At 42.6% G+C, this 19,794-nt stretch overlaps 1 protein-coding gene across 1 annotated transcript in view; it reads right to left on the bottom strand.

Annotated features, from left to right (window-relative positions):
* HOOK3 (hook microtubule tethering protein 3) overlaps positions 1-19,794 on the bottom strand; it is a 2,251,851-nt gene that overhangs the window by 215,778 nt on the left and 2,016,279 nt on the right. The window contains exon 19 of the mRNA XM_044060904.1: positions 8,396-8,496. Within this exon, the coding sequence (XP_043916839.1) occupies positions 8,396-8,496 (101 nt within the window). The remainder of the gene's footprint in view (positions 1-8,395; positions 8,497-19,794) is intronic.

Here is a 19,794-nt window from a genome sequence, read left to right as displayed (position 1 = left end):
AGGATGTGAAAATAAAGGTGGATCCATGTTGTAGTGAGCTGAAATAGCTGAAGCATGGATTTTAATGGAGGAAAAAGGAAGTCCTTTGTGCAACATCTCAGCTAAATACTGTAGAATGTGAGGCATGTGAGGCTGAATTGTGTCTTGGCCTTGAGCTTGGTTCCAGGCACAAAACCTTTTCCATTTGTCCGATTAAGCCTTCCTGGTGCTTGGCCTCCTGGCTTCCAGAATAACATCCAGAACTGCTTGTGAAAGGGGAGCTGGTTGGATGTTTAGTTGATTTGCCATGCAGTCAGATTTAAAGTTTTGAGCTGGCTGTGGAGAATCTGACTGTTTTGTTGCGTGAGCAAATGGGGGATTTGAGGCAACATCCATGGAGGGCTGTGGGCCATATTTCTCAATAGCGGGTACCAGTGCTGGCGTGGCCAGTCTGGGGTTATGAGAATCAGTCGTGGTCTCTCCTTTTTGACTTTCAGAAGAACCTTTGTGAGGAGAGGTAAAGGAGGGAAGGCATATACTGTCAGGTTTTTCCAACTGAAAGAGAGTGCGTCCACTTTCCAAGCTTGTTGGTGGAATGTCCTTGTACAAAATTTTGTTAGTTGATAGTTTTGAGGACTGGCAAACAGGTCTATGTCTGGAAGGCCCCATTTTTGAGTTATCATTGCAAATATTTGTGGATCCAGTTTCCACTCGTGGGGATCCTTGATGTTTCTGCTGAGGTCATCTGCCAATGTGTTCTTCTGTCCTGGTAGGAATTGAGCTTGTAACTGAACTTGGTAAGCCAGAGCTGTGTTCCATAAGGTCATTGCTTGCCTGCATAGAGGGTAGGAATGTGTACCCCCTTGTTTGTTTATGTACCACATTACTGTGGCGTTGTCCGTCTTAATTGCAAGTTGTCCTGGATGTAATAGATCCTTGAAGGCTGTCAGAGCTTTTTGTACAGCTAGCATCTCTTTTTGATTTATGTGCAGATTTCTTTGATCTGCGGTCCATAGGCCTTGAATGCATTGTCTTGCCATGTGTGCCCACCAGGCGTAGTCTGAAGCATCTGTTGTGATAGTTTGCCTGGCTGGGGGCAAGGTGAAAGGCTGACCTTTGTTGAGGTGACATGCCTGTGACCACCATAGAAATTCCTGCTGTAGGCAGGGAATGAGAGATGTCATTGTGTCCAAGCTGTGGCTGTGTTGAGACCATACGCTTTTTAGGTACCACTGTAATTTCCTCATATGCAGCTTTGCAAATGGTATTATTAGTATGCAAGATGCCATGAAGCCCAAGGCCTGCAGAATTTTTCTTGCAGTTAATTGGGTCTTTGTTGCCATTGTCTTGAAATATTGAGTCAGTTGTAGTTGCTTGTCTGGAGTAAGATAAGCCTTCTGGGCCGTTGTATTCAAGGTGGCAATCAGGAATGTCATTTTTTGTGAGGGTACTAGTTTAGACTTCTTTTCATTTACTGTGTACCCCAGGCAGTTTAGTAGATGCTTTACAAAGGCCAGATGATGTAAGAGAATGTCTTTACTTTCTGCTTGGATGAGGCAGTCGTCCAGGTATGGATATATTTGAATTCCTCTTTGTTTGCAGTATGCAATTACTGGTGCCAGGCATTTTGTGAAGACTCTGGGTGCAGTAGATAAGCCAAAGGGCAGTGCAGAGAATTGGTAATGGGTTGAACCTGCAATGAAACTGAGGTATCTTCTGCAACTTTGTCTGATAGGGGCATGCAGGTATGCTCCTTGAGGTCCAACATTACTAGCCATGCTTCCTTGCCCAACAAGTGAAGTAGCTGCTGTAGTGTTAGCATCTTGAATTTGGATACTTGTAAGTAAGTGTTTAGAATTGAGAGGTCCAGAATTGGTCTCCAGGCATTGTCCTTTCTGGGAACTAGAAAGAGTCTTGAGTAAAATCCTTGGCCTTGCTCTCGAGTAGGTACCAGTTGAATGGCTCTCATGTCCATGAGAGCTGTAATTTGCTTTTGTGCCTCTGCCCATTGATTTTGTGGCAGGTTTGGCATTCCTCTTTTCATTGGCAAGGTGTGAAAGTGGAATCTGTATCCTCTTAAAATTATGTCTAGGACCCATTTGTCCTTTGTGACAATGTGCCAGTTGTCTGCAAAAAGTGAGAGTTTTCCCCCAAGGGGGCTGCCAAGAGAGTATTGATGGCCAGATGAGGTGCAAGTCACCGAGTCTGTCTTCTGGTGGATTGAGACCTGTCTTCTCCTCCCTTCTGTGTTGTAGTGCCCCATTGGCGAGGTTTATAATGGGCTTGTGGTTGTCCTCTGCCCCTTGGGCATCTGTATTTACCCCTCTGTGGTCTGTCAGTCGCTGGAAAGGACCAATTTTTTGTTGGCCAGTTTGACTGTCTGCATAGATTTTGCCTTATCCTCCATTTTTTTAAAAACTTCTTCTGCTCTAACTCCAAAAAGAACATCCTGCTGTAAGGGAGCATCTAGTAGTTTTGCTTTAACATGATCAGGCAGAGTTTGTTCCTTTAAGCAAGCATGCCTACGTATAATGGACCCAGTGACAGCTGCTCTGCAGGAGGCCTCCAAAGAATCAAACCCACATTGTAAGGTATGTTTGCCCACCTGCTCAGTGGCATGCAACAGATCCTGTACTTCTTTCAATTCAGATTGTTGAGGGAGAGTGGTTATTCTTTGCTTTAACTGAGAGATTAGGAATTGCTGATACTTAAGCATGTGAAATTGACAATTCAGTGCCCTCATAGCTAGTGTGGCTGAGGTGTAAACCTTTTTCCCCCACCGGTCTAGTGCTCTAGAATCCCTCTCAGAAGGTACTGGGTTTTTAGCCATAGAAGCCTTAGCCCTCTTGGGACACTGGGAGATAGTCTCTGGGTCAGCTACAGGGTCAGCTACAGGGCTTTTGTAAAGAAATTTGTGTGAATCAGGCACTCTATAGTATCTGTCAAGCTTAGCCGGAGCAGGAGGAAGAGAGTCTGGGTTCAAACTGGATTTTAAATAGACATCATCCACAATGTCCAAAACTGGAGGGATGGCAAGTGGTCTGTGTTGGGGGAGTAAAAGAAACTCTCTGAGCCTTTTCTCGGAGTCAGAGTAGTCCTGACCCTCCCAGTGAAAATGTTCCCTCATAGTGTGTAAAGTTTCCCTAAAGGAGTAGTCTTCAGGAGGAGAAGCTGAGGGAATAGAGTCCTCAGCATCAGAATCTTCATAAGGAGAGTAGGAGTAATCTTAGTCCTCAGAGGAGTCTGAAGAAATGGACACTTGTTCAGAGGATGCATAATCTTCCTCTTGTCTAGGCCTTTTGTCAGGAGGGGGCTGGGAACCCCTGATTAAAGAAATCAAAACTTCAGCCATTTTGAGCATCTGTTTCTTAGGCATGGGGCCTTGAACAGGAGACTGAAGTGCAGTGCAGTCCTTTTAGATTTAGTAGGAGCCTTCAACTTAGAAAACGTTTTAATGCTGAGAGTCGTCGGTCTGAAAACACCTTCAGAAACCGATGGCGTTTCTGTAGCACCGACGTCTTTTGCAGCAATGTCGTCGGAAGGGCCTGAACTAAATGGCTGTGTCGGCCTGATGCATTCCGGCAAAAATTCCGTAGCGGTCTCGGGTTCCAGATCTGCGGTAGTCAGGGGCTGTGTCGGAGCCTCACTGAGGACCGGAGACCGGGTCAGCCGAGGTCTCGGAATCTGGCTTAGGCCTGGGCTGTCTGTTCTTATCCTTGCGTTTTTTGTGCACACCGGTAGTCGGTTGCTCTGACGGCATGGTGTAGTTAAATTTCCTACCGAAGTAGTGTCGGGCGAAATCAAAGTGTCTTTTAATAGTACGCTTATTAAACCTAGCACAAAACCGACAAGTAGTAACATCGTGGTCTGGGCCTAGGCAAGGTATACAATAAGAATGAAAATCCTTATGAGGTATTTGCTTCCCACAAGCAATACAATTGTTAACTTTTTCTGAACTCGGTCTGAGGCAAGAAAAGTTTCTCCAATGGGGTACTTAGCTTTATAGAAGACTTCGGTCTGAAATTCGAATTCAAAAATCTCAGGAGTCGGCCGACCGGCACTTGCGAACTGCTTCTGCTTCGGGCACCGCACGGCAAGAAAGACTGAAGAAAATGGCGTCGGTTGCACTATATATACCCCTAGCGCACTGACGTCAGGGAAGAGGCGACAGCAACCAACGCCGGACCAAGACTTTGGAATTCCGGCCAACTGCGGGACCGCCTGACGACAGGATAACCCAAGTGTGATGACTGCAGCAGGGTAACACGATGAACATCAATGCGTCCTTGGCAGTATCCTGGCATGGCACTGCAAGGTGATTGTGTCACGAACATAAATAAATGGACAATGGTCCCAAGAAATGGGTCAAAACCGGTATGAAGAAACAACTTTTGCAATGAAAGGCTCCCTGTTTTGGCTTCTCTGATGGATGGGCTGTTATGAAGAATCCTGAAAACTGTACCTTTGCAGTTTTAGTACCTATTAAAGCAAAATACTTCTTTGCATTCTAAATCTGAAATATGATCTGTACACACTGATTTCTGGATAATCTTTAAGGAACATCCCAATTACAGAGTTCACTTCCCAAGATAAAGCAATTTAAAAGATTTCTATACATCTACATACAAAACATGATTCTTATTATATCTGTCCCCATGGTGCAACAGTATCTGTAAAAGTAAAATATTGATGGGATTCAAACATTGAAAGGTGTCAGATTATAACAGACAAACTCTACAAAGCACCACACTGTTGGATGCCTTCTAGATATTTGTTTCCAAATTGACCATCAGCAATGGATGATTTCTGTCGCAACAAGATGTGTCCTGGCACAAGTGTTAAATACAGGATTTTAGTGCGTACAAGTGACAGTACTTAATTTACAGTAGGCAAAAGGTGATTTTTTTACTATCAATCTATGGCACCAGATACTTAAAAATTCAACATGACAAGTCAACCCTCACTTCTGGATGTGCCTGTTATTAAAACGTGGCAAGGGCTCACAGCAAGAAGTCCCCAATTTAGACTCTCAGCTGGAGAGCCTTCTGTGTGGAGTCTACATGTACTCACTATATTTATATGGGTGTTTTCCAGGTGCTCCAGTTTACTACAGCACAAAAGTTATGTAGCAGGGAAACTGGCAACTCTAAATTGTCCACAGGAGTTTCTGTGCCACATATGATATGGATGAAAAATCTGGCAATCAGCTTCCACTCTACTTGCCTAGTACACTTTTAAGGTGGAAATGCCCGTCCACTTGGTCACTATTACAGGAGCAGAATGCCATTTAACACAGCTGGATGGATGACCTGTAGAAAATGTTAAACAACTTAGAACTGATAAAAAGGTTCAAACAAGAATGTGGGAAAAAATGGAAAAGAAACTCTTGCCATGGCAAAGAAAAATGAAAAATGCAGAGTAATTCAGCAATACCAAAACATAGAAATTAACTGGTGGGAAAAGAATGCAAACATATTTCTCCTTGGATTCAATACTTTGCCTAACCTACTGATTTCTACAGAAAGAGAAAAAAACAAGCACAGAAGCCATAGTGACTGTAGAAAATGACAATCCTTGAGTGCAGAGTGGACATTTCAAGCTAGTTTTACTCTATATAAAGACTGTAACATTAAATGGAGTAATCATTTTTTTCTGAGACCGAAGAAGCTTGTTATGCTGCATGTGACTTTCTTACTGTGCTGCCTTGCTAATAATCTCTGTCTTCAGTGCATGATTTTGTTTTCTTTAACAAAATGGAGTGAGTCTGCCTTGGAGGAAATAAGGTCTCGAATGTGTAGAGTAGGAGGGTGGAGAGATGGAGAGGCAAGTGGAAGTACAGTGGTCAATACCATCCCATTACCTTTAAGGAAGCAAGGAAAACTTTCCTCATCCCAACCTGCCTTGCTGATTGTCTCTGCCACTACCATCTTTACCAGGCCTGTTTCTTCTACAAGGTCCTCCTTTTGTCTAAACTAATAAGCCTTAGTTTGCATTTTTTGAATGGGTCACTGCTTTGCAGGGTAATTCTCAGACTACCTTGGAATATCTGGGAGAAAAATTTGCTTCACTGACCTAAGTCTTTTGCCTAAACATATAGTACATTTAACTTCTTAAGAATAAGGGAACCAAATACATTTTTATACAAACGGGGCATCGTGTAGGACAGGCTGGACCCTCAGAAAAGTATGGCTATGCAAAACTATCACTGTTATCTTGTTGTGTCTAATACACTGCAAGCTCATTTAATAGCCATCTAGTCAAGTCAAAATATTCCATCCCTTACATGCCACTTTGTCTTCTCGACCAAGAAGTTTCCCCTGATATTTTACCATGTGTTTCTTGTAAAGTACTAGCTTATACAGTCAAAACAGAAGTACTACATGTCTTCTTCCTAAACCAAACCCGCTTTTCTCATCACTAGGGGAAAGCACTGACACCTGGAATAAGTTTGACTCTCCTTGCACCATCTACTGGTACCTTTACCGGATGTACTATTACATTCTTGTAAAGAAACTTGCACATGCACTGCACTTTATACAACGTATTCAGTTTTTTGGGGCTCTAGGAATGCATTCTTGAAAGCAACCTCATGTGTTGGGGAAAAAAACAAAGGAACAGCTACAGGCCTACACGCCAATATCCAAAATGCCAAGGCACTTTGTGTGAGACTCCAAAGTCTCCTTTAACCTCCACATAAAATGTTCCCTCTTCAAATTCAATGTTTTTCCAAAGATGACAGCCTCTGGAGGGCATCCCAATGACATATTCACTTTGTCAGTGTTACAGCCTAAGGGAAGAAGATATGCATGGAATAAATCCAGTCCCTCACTATCCAAATCTGAAGCCAATAATAAATCTGTTGGGAGAGCAATCCAGTTTCCTCTTCAATGCGGTAGCCCTGCAATGTTAAGCAATGGACTGTTTAGAGACTGTTGCACATTCTGTAACTGAAAATGACAAAGGCTGGCGCAGGTGTCATGAAGGCGGCTGCCCAGCTGTCAGGTGCCAGCCGTTGGAACATCTGAGCTGGAAGCTCTCAAGTAAAATTATCTAAAGGGCCTGGATAAACAGTGGCCCTCCAGACCTCCACACACTAAAATGGTTTGGAGTTCTTGTTGGGAGAACTGCTATAACACCAGGGGAGAAATTTACAAAGTACAGATTCTTACTGCAAGTGCCTGGAAAACAGCATCCACTCTGAAGGTCCCACCCATGTCTAGGTTACTCTGTCTGCAAAGGGGCCAAGACATATGGGGACAAAGTAGCAAAAGATCACAAAACTGAAGGTGGACAGCCCAGTGGCTAACCAGTTTTAATGCCATCATATCGCATTGTATCTGACAGGGTCACTATAGCCTGTCACTCTTTGTCCACTGGCTCCTTGACAAATAACTTGCTTGGCTTTTTATATTTTATATATTTTTTCATAATGCCTGCACTGTTTCATGCACAAAATCTTATGCTTGCGTCTTCTACTAGAGGAACATCCTGCTTGGAAAGGGAATGGCATCTCTGCCACAAGTGATAAGTACTACTTGAGGAAGGTTGTGAGATTGAGTCCAACAAAAAACATCCTCTGACTTGCAGGTGGAGACTTCTCAATTCTGCCAAGAAAGCAAAGGTACTGCAGATGATGATACTTGGGTTGAATTGGTCTTTAGCAAGCACGCTTATTAGCATTTTTTCTGAAGATGCCACAGCCCTTGGAAAATACTTACTCACAAAAGTATAAAAAATTACATCTTCAAATCAATTATTGAGTCTATGTTAAGCAAAAGTGTTTCCCAAGATTGGTACTTCCTGTTCTCTTGAAATTAGTTAGAAGTGAACATATTGCAATGGCAAAAAAAAAGAAAAATGGCAAGTGTTGCTCACCTTTTAACCATGTATAAGGCTGCCATTGTGGGTCAGGGGAAGGCTCCAGCTGTGATCTCAGGGCATCTCAAAACTCCAAGAAGGGAAGGCTAAAAGGCAGACTTCTGCCTCCAGCTAATTCCCAACAACAATGAATCGACTGCATCTGTCACCCTTACAATTAACACTGACCGTTTCAAACACTGTAAACATTCTCACGTACCAGTTTGACTTGCTAGAGGTCCTACCACTGTTCAGCCTAAATAATGTTTTGCAATCAAAAATGTTAAAATGCTGAAAAGATTACTACTTTCTCAAAAAAGAGATGCATTCTTCTGGTTCAATCACAGATGACATGGATTTTTGGAGACAGAGCACCACCAGTATGAAGGCAGGTAATACAAATGACGTTGCAGTTCTACTTTGTCTGATTCTTGAGACAGATCTCTTATACCAAGGACAAGACTGTGGTTATTTCCTATGATAACAGCTCTATGATAAAATCACACTTGCATTCACAGACTGCTATTTGTTACAACTAAAAGGCAGATAACATGCTTACACTCTTGGCTTTTTCCAAGTACTTCTTGTATAGGTCTTCCATCTGCTTCATTTCTTCGTCTTTTTTCCGTAATGCCTCTTGTAATTCTTCAATTCTCTGTGCTAATAAATAAATAAAATTATGAACATTTACCATAATACACTGACAATGTCTTAATTGTTTAACAGTTTAATGCAAGATGAAAGTATGAAATAACCAAAGGCTTTTGCTAGTTAACTTACATGGACCTCAGATTGCATTTAACTTTACACCACCAATTCTTAGTAGCAGACTTTAATGTGCAAAATTAACAAAGTTTAAACAAATGCAAAATACTCGGCTACGGTTACAAAATTTACTGAGAAATGGTCAGCAAATCATCTCCTCTGAATTAATCTGGAAAGTAGCTTTCTAGTCCAAAATCAGAAAAATGTGAACTACATTATATAACTGAAGATGACACTGTCAAACAAGTAAAATAAAAACAAAAGCAGAAGTTTTCCAGCAAAGTGATATCAATAGGACCACAAGAAACAACAAGGCATATCTTACGTTTTTTTAAGGCCGTGATCTTAACTAGGAACATCTATGTTCTTTTCTAGTTGTCTGTTATGTCTAATTAGGTACATCTCAAAGGGGACACTGTATTCAGTAATAAGCCTAATCAATGCTAAATAAAGGGGACAGTGACCTCCCTGGATCTGTATATTCCTTTAGCAATCAGCTGCATTAAGTATATGGACTTTCTGACTACTGTCACTACATGAAAATCAGAGAAGATGGAGTTACTGATCCAAGTTCAAAGGCTTCTAATAACTTTAATTTTGGACTGGGATATTGTCCTTAATTTCCCAGAAAAGCAGACACACAGCCCAAAGGCTCCCATGACCCAGTGCTATTTAACCCTTTTCAGCAGCAGTTATAATTTATTGATTTTTCTTGTGCTACCTCTGACTTTTTTGGAAAAATTAAGAGAGGAAAAAAAAAAGACAAGAATTAGAGTAAGAACATAACTGTGATAGATGTTCCACTGTTAAAGAGGGTTTCTGGAGAATAACAACTGGTCCAACTAGGCCACCTCTACAAATTGAAGACTAGCTCCTTTCCTCCAATTACGGTGAGAGCTAATCTGGATCAATCATTCTACAGAGTCAGTCAAACTAACTGCCAATGGCAACAACTGCCCTCCACTACACCCACTTTTCAGAAGCATTTAAACATGTCAAGTAAATGTAATCTCATTCAAGTCTACTGGATGAAAGCGCTCATAATGAAACGCAAACAGGATAACATTAGGCAGCATTCTGAATGTCCCATATTTTATTTTAATCTTTTAGATAGAATCTTATGGAAAAGGGTTGGATTATGAAAATTCCACTCACAGTGATCAATAATTTGACAGGAAATATGATAAAAAAAGAAGTTATATCTTACCATAAAGTTCTATCTGTGTTGTCGATCTTCACTTATCCTTGACTGTGGATTTATTTCCAAACCTCAGAACTGACTCAGCCATTATTCCAGCTCGCACCTTCTCAAGCTAAGCTCTACCCATAATGCTCCTCACAAGATTACCTCAGATCGAGTTTGCAAACAATAGTGACAGGCATGAAATAACAGGTCTGAGGCCATATCTATCTCTCTACAAAGAAAGCCAATCTTTGGAGCGGTCCGATCCACCAAGAGACCTAAATGTAGGTGGAAGGAGGGTGGGAATGTTAAGGATAAGTGAAGATCGACAACACAGATGGAAAGTTATGTTAAGACATAACTTCTTTATCTGATGTTGTCAATCTTCACCTTATCCTTGACTGTGGGGCAGATTTTCTAGCTAAATGAACCCTGAGAGGTCTCATGGAAGAATATTCCTGAGCACCATTGAGTCAAACAATGCACATCCCCTATCCCCTAGATACTAGATCCAGTTTGTAATGTGTAATAAATGTGCGAGGAGATGCGCACGTTGCCACGGCACAAGTATCATCTAAGGGAGGTTTGGCATAAAAAACTGCAGAAACTGCTTGTGCTCTAGCTGAATGAGCTTTTACAGATCCTGGTAGATGCATTCCCTTTTTATTATAAACAAAGATGACACAATCTCCAAGCCATTTAGCAAGAGTAACTTTATACACTGGTCTTCCCAAGGTAACTGAAGAAAAGAAACAAAAATGATTGGATTTTCTAAATTCTTTAGTTCTGTGAAGATAGAAATGTAATTGTGCACATTTAGCAAATGCAGACAGTAATCTCCTTTATTCGGGAAGTTGGGAAAAAGACTGGTAGTTGTACAGTCTAATTAATTTTTATTTCGGACACAACCTTTGGTAGGAAGGAAGGATTGTTTCACAGGGAGACCCTGTCCTTATGAAAAATTACATAGGTTTGCAGGATAAGGCCTGCATTTCACATATCCCTCTAGCAGAGATAATAGCTATCAAAGACAACATTTTCCAGGATAAAAACTTCAAGTCGCAACTTGCAGAAGATACAAGGGGAAAGTAAATAAGAGACTGAAGCACCAGATTGAAATCTCAAAGTGCAGAAGGTTCTTTATATGGAGATCTGGGCATTAAGGTTCCTTTCAAAAACACTTTGCAAAGCTTATGGGACATAAGAGATGAACCATTTAAACCAATATGAAAGTTTGAGACTGCAGCAAGATGCACCCAAACTGTAAAGGCAGATGCTTCTGCTTCAAAGAGCAAAGTTAAAAATTCCAGGACTTCAACAACAGGTGCAGATTAGAATCTGATGACCATTTAGTATGTTTTTGCCACTTGTTAAGGTACAATTTTCTTGCTGAAGGTTTGTGGTAGACTAAAATGATGCACTGAACCGGGGGAGGGGTTGACAGCAGAATGCCTGGCAATCATGGGAACTGGAGAAGCCACGCAGTGAGCTTGAGATGTTGAAGATTTGGTTGAATCAGTCCCTCTGGCTGGGACAACAGGTCTGGAGCTGGGTCCAGTATCCAAGGTTTCCAAAGTAGATGAGGCCAAAGGAAGGGAAAATGGACCTGTCGAGGACAGAATGGGGCAATGAGATTTATTCTGTTCTTCAACCTGTTGGCTTTCTTAAGCAACTGGGATATTAGAGAAACCAGGGAAAAGATGTACAACAGCGCGGGGGTCCAATTGTGAAAGACAGAATCTTGTGATGATTCCCTCAGAGGGGGGATTAGGGCTAAGTAACTGCTACACTTGTTCAGGGGGGATGCAAAGAGATCGCAGCAAGGCTGGCCCCAGTGGTGGAATAGGTTGTCTGCTACCGGATTGAGAGAAGACTCGTAAAGCATGAAGATGGTCCTCCTTAATTTCTCTGCAATCATAGAAGACCCCGGAATATGCACTGCTAGTAGAAAGCGGCCGGCAGAAATTGCCCATTGCCATACTCAGAGCTTCTCAACAAAGAGGGAAAGACCTGGTTCCCGCTTGCTTGATGATGTACCAAACTGTCAACATATTGTCTGTTTGAATTGCAACTGTTCCCAAGGAAAAGGTAGTTTGAAATGCCTGCAATGCTAAGAGCACCGCCCTCAACTCTAGAACACTGGCATGCAGACTGGCCTCCAGTTGGGACCATGTGCCTTGGACTGTCTTTACCAAATAATGCCCCCACCCCTTCCGGGATGCATCCGTGGACACTATGGCTTAAAGGTGATGGGGAACAAAAGGACGGCCCAACAAGATTTCATTGGAGTGAAGCCACCAAATCATATCTTCCTTGCAACGGTTGGTGATCATGATCAAAACACTGGCTGACTTAGTAAGGACCACTGAGCTGCTAGAAGGCATTGAAGAATTTGCATGTGATATCTCGCTTAAGGGACTAAAGTGATACAGGCTGCCATTGACCCTACAGTTTGTAGGAGTCTTGCTGGTACTTTGTTGCTGCAAATGATCTGGCTGACTTGAGCTTCTTATCCTTTGAAGTCTTTCTATGGGAAGAGATGCAATGCCTGTGATAGTGTTGAGCATCGCGCCAATGAATTCCAATTGCTGAGATGGTTCTAGATGGGACTTTTTGTAATTTATAGTGATACCCAAGTCAGAGCAAAAGAGAAGAGTATAGTCCTGAGCTTCTATGAGCAGATGCTGGTGGGAGCAGTAAGGAGCAATTCGTCTAGCTATGGAAAGGCTTGAATCCTTGCAGAGTGAGATGAGCTGCTATCACTGCCATGCATTTGATGAACATCCTGAGGGCTGTGGTGAGACCAAAGGGCAGTGCCCTGAACTGATGGTGACTGGCTCCCAGCTGAAAGCGCAGAAATCTTCTGGACAGTTTGTCCATCTTTATATGGTAATTTGCATCCTGAAAATCTACTGAGTACATCCAATTGTCTTTTTCCAAGAAAAGAAGTACAGACTGAACCGAGGCAATCCGAAATTTGGTTTGTTGAAATGATTTGTTCAGCATACTGAGATCCAACATTGGTCTCCAGTCCCCTATCTTCTTTGGCACTACAAAGAATCTTGAGTAAATTCCGGATTCTATCTGGTCGGGGGGGGGGGGGGGACTGCCTGAATGACTCTTTTGTTGAGCAGTTTTTGAATTTCTAAGACTGCTGCATTCCTGTGACTGGGTGGAACATCCAGGATTTTGATCACTCTCTTTGGTTGTCCTGAGAAATGAATTTTGTATAATCTGGTTATAATCCTCTGCACCCAAATGTCCACGGTTATCCTTAGCCAGGCAGATTTGTCCAGGGATAATCACCCTAACACTGTTTTCAGAGGATAGCAATTGGGCATCCTTTCAGGAACGCTGACAGGAGTTCCCAGGGAAAGAATCCTGAGCTTTGGCCTGCTAAGACCTACATGAAATCAAATCAACTGGACGTATAAGTGAATTTAAGTAAATCTTTATCTGCACTTTTTTTCAAATAATACAGCATTTAAATTGATTTGTGTTGCATTGAATACTATCTAGCTGGAAGCTGTGGCCCTGTTTTTTCAGTTAGTGCTTGTTAGAATTCTTGAATAGCTAGTGATAAGTGGGGGTAGTTTATTCGGTTACTGCCTTGTATAAGTGGTACATTTTGAATTATTTTCTGATTAAACTCTGAGCTTTGGCCTGCTAAAACCTACATGAAATCAAATCAAGTGCATGTACAAGTGAATTTAAGTAAATCTTTATCTGCACTTTTTTCAAATAATACAGCATTTAAATTGATTTGTGTTGCATTGAATATTATCTAGCTGGAAGTTGTGGCACTATTTTTTCAGTTAGTTCTCCACCCACTCTCCCTGCTTTTGTTTTGGTGTTAAACTTGGTGGCTTTTAAACTGCCCACCCCTCTTGTAAATTTGCATTTGGATACTCCTCCTGGACCCATCTCATTTGGTCACTCAAAAAAAAAAAAAAAAAGCACTTTTTTCATCTACTTTACTGTATTTGTGCTTCTTCATACCTTTTTTGCTTGTGCGTCATCTTAAAAGTACTCAATTGTATTTATTACTGCTTGGTGTATCTATCATTCTAAGCCTTTTGGTTTAAGCATTTGGGCTTCAGACCAGTTGTTTTATATTAAGAAAGTTTGTGGTCTGCACTGTTGTGGCAGGACAGGCAGCTTACATCCTTCTAAGTTGGGAACTGCGGACTGAGGGCTCAGTGTCTGTTATTCTAAAAGTGTATTAGTTCTGGTTTAAGCACTTGGGCTTCAGGCCAGTTATTTTACATTAAGAAGGTTTGTGGTCTGCACTCTTGTGGGAGGAGAGGCTGGACTCTGCCCTTCTGAGCTGGGAATTTCTGGTTAAAGGCTTATAGTGCCTGCATATTTGAACTGTTTCTTAATGAAATTGGTCCGCATTGTTTGCTGTAGCATAGACTAGATCCAGGCCTGCTGAATCTAGCTTTGTTTGTATAACTTGAGCACTAATCCAGGCCTAAGGTTCCCCTGCACCCCAGTGGCAGGAGTGTGCAATTAGAACTTGTCTGATTGAAGACTACAGGAACAAGGAGCAGTTTTGACATTTTTTACTGGTTAATTGGGTAATTTGTTTAAAAGCATTTTCTGATTGCTTGTAGTCATCTAAAGCTGTTTTGGGTGTATTTTATACTGTGTGTAGTCGTTTAAAGCTGTTTTAAGTGTATTTTTACTGTTTTTGCCTTATCTTTTCAAAAAAATGTTCCTTGTTTCCCACCTTTCTAAGATAGTACAGTCCAGATTTCAGGCTAGTGCTGAATTCAGGGCTGTTAAAATTTTCTGAGTTGCCCATACCTTACTTGGATAGAGGGAGGTTTCCTGTTCACCTGTGAGAGAGGGAGCTTTTAGCAGCCATCTGTCCCTGGAGGAGTGGCTCTAGCCCAGAAGTTAGTAGTTTGTGGGACATTTTGGGCTAATTTCTGTCTCTTTCATTCCCTGCTGTAAAAACCGTGTTTGCATGGTTTTGCACGTCCGGGCAGCACTGGTTAGCTAGGGCTACATTTATCCCGGCTCCACCAAGTCTCCTCTTCAGTTTTTCCATCGAAAGTAGTCTAACTCTCAACCTAAGCACTTAAAAAGCATCCTATAGTCCAGCACTTGCTCAGACCTAAAAGCAAGCACTAATATACCCCAACACTTGATTGCCCAGCAGGGCAAGGCTCATTATTCACCCCTCACCAACCAAGCGACTAAGCAGCTCACCTTACTATTCAGACATGACCAAAGGGCAATTTCAGGTATACTCTCCAGTCCAGCTGGTGAACCTGGGTATCCTGAGGCAATGTTACAACTGCATCATGTACACAGACAACCCTCTCCTCCTACCACAAAACATTAACATATGTGAGAGATGCAATTATATAGCTAAATCGGAGGCTAAGTTCTCTCCACCCAAGACTGGAGCAAGCAGTCATGAGGCGAAGGCTAACACTTGCACCACACATCCAGCCTCACATAGACATACTAAACCAGCACTGGCAAAAAATACACAAATACACAAAATCATACTCGGAGGCTCTAAATAAAAACCTGCAAAAGCATCACAGACCTCCAAAGCAGACACCCAAAAAACCTGCACCTCCCGTCACAAACCAGACAACACATAAAACACAAAATCAGTGTGCCACACAATCACAGCCCTTAAGGCAAAATAACATACCCAACACACTAGTAATAGGCGACTCTATAGTCATGCATACTGACATTCCACTCACTAGGCTGGACAAGGAGAAGGTTACTGTTAGCTGCCTGTCGGGGGCCAGAATCTGCCACATAACACAAGCACTCAAGTCACTCCAGAACAAGTACAAATATGACTCTGTCGCTGTTCATGTTGGTGTGAATGACCTGAGACGTACCCCTCTGGACTACATGAAAAGAGACATGGAAGAGCTCACTGATCATGTAGCCCAGGCGGGTATGACCCTGAGTAGCATCCTGCCCTCACCAAGAATGATACCGCAGTATAAAGAAAAAATGATCAATTTCAACAATTGGCTAAGCTTCTGGTGTCATTCAAAGGGGATCCAATGTCTGTCAGCCTGGGACGACATGCTCGACAGGCCTTGTTGCTTCACAAGAGACGGCTTGCACCTGTCACCCCTAGGCTTTCAAATACTGGCCAAGGCTCTTGCTGCCCTCATAGTGCCTTTTTTAGGCAAGTCAAACCCACCTCCGTAAACAGCACAAATAAAAAAGTGAGGGTTATGCTACTCAACGCCAGGAGTTTAAATCTCAAAATGCATGCGCTTGAAGCACTCCTAAGTATGGAGAACATCGACATCTGTGCAGTAACTGAAACCTGGTTCAAGACTCCACAGAGCACCCCAGCACTACCGGGCTACAACTCATACCACACATTTCGGCCACAGAACATGGACTGAAACACAAAAGGAGGGGGTGTATCCATATTCATCAAGGATACCTTCACCTCCAGGTTAGTGGCGCAGCATGATACCTCAGAGTTCAACCATGTGCAACTAACATCAGGCAAATCTGCAGTGCAAGTTGTGGCCTGCTACAGATCACCCTCCATGACCCAGGACCACCACTCCGTCTTTCTGGAGACAATGGAAAACATGAAGGTCCTACTAAACACCCTGATACTGGGCAATTTCAATTACCCTACCGTTAACTGGGAAAACTACTCAAGTACAAACTCCTAGGTCCAGCGCTTCCTGTAATTTATCAACTCAAATGCCCTGGGATCAGCTGGTAAACTCCCCTACCAAAGGTGAAAACATACTGGACCTGGCCATCACCAACATGGGCGACATGTGTTCCACACCAGAGGTCAACCTATCACTGGTTAGATCAGACCATAAACTAATCACTCGATGTCCACACCCCACCACCACCCCCAACTAAGGAAATCACAGTAAAAAACTTTTCTAAAGCAAACTTCACCCTACTTAAGACAGAGGTGGTAAGTTTCGCAGCCCCCACACTAAAGGATAACACTGCCCAAGATGCAGAAACCTTTACAAATGCACTCTATGAGCACCTACAAGGATGCATGGATCATGCCATCCCTAGCAAAACCAAGACTCACTCCCCTAAGAGAAGGAAACCAGTCTGGAAACCAGTCTGGTGGACCCTTGCCATAAACAGGCTATACAATAGAAGGAGGAAACTAGTTCAGAAAAAAAGCAAATTCCAAGAAGGAAAGCCATCCCTGATCAGTATCAGTAAGAAACTAAGGTCCCCCATAAAATCCTCCAAGGCTAACTTTGAAAGAAAAATAGCCAAGGATTCGAAAGATAACCACAAAGCCTTCTTTAGCTATGTCAAGAATCTAACTGGCAAGTCGCAGATATGCTCTGAGCTAGTGCAAAATAGCACAAAATATACTGAACCCACTGATATTGCCAACATCCTGGCAGATAGATTCAGTGCAAACGTCACCCCCCTCTCACCCCCAAAAGGCCCACAACAATACCGGAAATGTGTAGTGTCCTGGAAATCACAGATGCACAGGTGAAAACATCCCTTCCAAAAGCCAAAAGCACAGCGTCAGTTGGGGCAGATGGTGTCCCAGGCTGCGTCTTGCACGAACTACAAAACGAACTAACCCCCCCGCACCTAAATACACTGTTGAACCTCAGCCTCTCCACAGGCTACATGCCCATAGAATGGCGCACAGCAACGGTTATTCTGCTCCACAAAGGAGGGGCCACAACTGACCCTGGTAACTATTGCCCCACAAGCCTGACTAGCCTGGTCTAAAAGGCTATGGAGCGCATCATCATGGAACTCATTAACAAAGACATTGGGGACCTCCAAACACTTGACCCAACCCAGTTCGGCTTTGTTAAGGGCAGATCATACCTACTAAACCTGGTTGATTTCTTCGATACAGTCACCAAGGTCATAGATAAGGGGAAGATAGTTCACACAGCCTACCTTGGCCTCGCCAAGGCTTTTGACACCATTCCCTACTTGGGAATTATAGAAAAACACACCAGCCTGAACATAAACCCTACGTCACGAGATGGGTTGCCAAATGACTTACAGACAGTACTCACACGGTAAGAATAGTGGGCTCCAGGACCAACTCTAAACCAATCACAAGTGGTGTCCCACAAGGCACGGTCCTGGGACCCTTACTGTTCGGCATATACTTCTCAAAAGTACAGGCAAACACAGGAGGACTATGGCTAACCAAGTTCGCCGATGACTGCAAACTGGGAGCCATAATTGACTCACCGGCTGACACAGACATTCTCCAAAAGGGCCTTACTGAGACAGACACCTGGTGTCAAAGTCATGGTCTCAAGCTAAATGCCAAAAAATCCATAGTCATCCCATTTGGGAAAAACAAAACACCCATGAATTACCACATAGGTGGCAGCCCCCTTAATACAGAAGAGGTAATAAGAGATCTGGGGACCCAGGTAGATAGTAATCTCTCCTTTGACAATCATATTGCCAAAGTAGTTAGGAAATCCTTCTATGTAGCCCATCTAATTACTAAAGGGTTCGCATCTAGAAATAAAGAGGTGTCCATGTCCAACTAAGAATTGATGGACATGCTCCACCTAAAGAAATCCAAGACACTGCGAGCCACTCGCTCTAGTGAGCTAAACCTCGCTACAACAATAAATAGAACATGCTGGAGGGATAGATTCCTGTCACAGAGACTCTCCATGCTTTGGAACAAAATTCCTAACTACATTAGGCAGAGCCCCTCACTAACACTCTTCAAGAGAAACCTTGACGAGTGCATGGGTAACAGAAAATACACCCCTGGGATCACTTCATTGGCTCTTCTTGACAGAGGCTCAGTTAATTAATCAATGGGGCGGCGAAAGCTGACACACCCTGGCTAGGCTTATAAATGCCCTCGGGCAAATAGCCTAGTACCTACCTATGAACCCTGATTCTGCAGGCCACCTCTGCCTCTTCCATAGCGTCTTCCATTATTACTTCCTCCTCTACCCCAGGAGAAGTCATTGCCACTTGAGACTAGGAAAGGCCATTGGGACTTCTTTAACCATAGCCTCCCACTCCTCTGGTTCCTGGAATAAGGCCACTGAGGAGTGTAAAAGCGTACACCCATGGCAGAGAGTCTTCCCATCTTTCTCACATTTGGCTAGAGTTCTAACTTCGTGAGAGAAGTAGTACCAACAATAGTACTTAAGAAATACCAGCAAGAGTAAAGGGAAAAGTACCAATAATGGTACAAAGAAACTACCAAAACGGTAGATTAATGAAAAGGGTCTCACACACAAGACTAGCTACATAACAGAGAAGCAGGTAGCTGAAAAAGGAAAGGTAACAAAGATAAATGAAAAAGGGTATCAAACTTACAGTTTTAGAAAAACTAGCTGTCGCTCGAGAGGTCAGAAGAGAGAACGCATCTGGCACTATGAAGTGGCAAATAAGATCTGAGGTACTCTTGTAAGGAGCATTATGGGTAGAGCTTAGCTCGAGAGTTTTTGAAAGACACAACCTGGAATAAAGGCGGAGTTGGTTCAGAACCAAACTCACAGTCAAGGATAAGGTGAAGACTGACAACATCAGATCATACCTTCTGCATTCTAACAGAAGCACAATGTGCATTAAAAATGTATTCACTTTAACACGCTGAAGTACAACATATATACCCAAAAATGAATTTAACACAGGTCATTATAATAAACAGATCTCATACATACAATAACTGTAAACCTTCCCACCACAGGGTGTCATTGTAACAATGTCTTTCTTAGTAATAAAGTACGTTAACACAGATATGTACATATGAAACTTATAAGGGTGTGATTTCCCAACACAGAACATGCAGGAGTTCTGGTGCGGAGACTTATTAGAGCAAAAAGGTAAAAACATGATAAAATAGAAGAAATCTACTATGACCTGCAGCTCATGAGCTAGAGGCATAAACAATGCAGACAAGCCCTTCTAAGGAATGACAAAAAGGTTATAAGCTTGTTTAGTGAGATACTCAAAATCTAGTGTAAGGATCTAAGACTCACGGCCCACAGGCCTCAGACCAG

Source organism: Protopterus annectens, chromosome 2.part0 (assembly GCF_019279795.1).
Source record: "Protopterus annectens isolate FY-2018-M chromosome 2.part0, PAN1.0, whole genome shotgun sequence".
NCBI lineage: Eukaryota > Metazoa > Chordata > Ceratodontiformes > Protopteridae > Protopterus > Protopterus annectens.
This window is presented reverse-complemented; position numbering and strand designations above follow the sequence as displayed.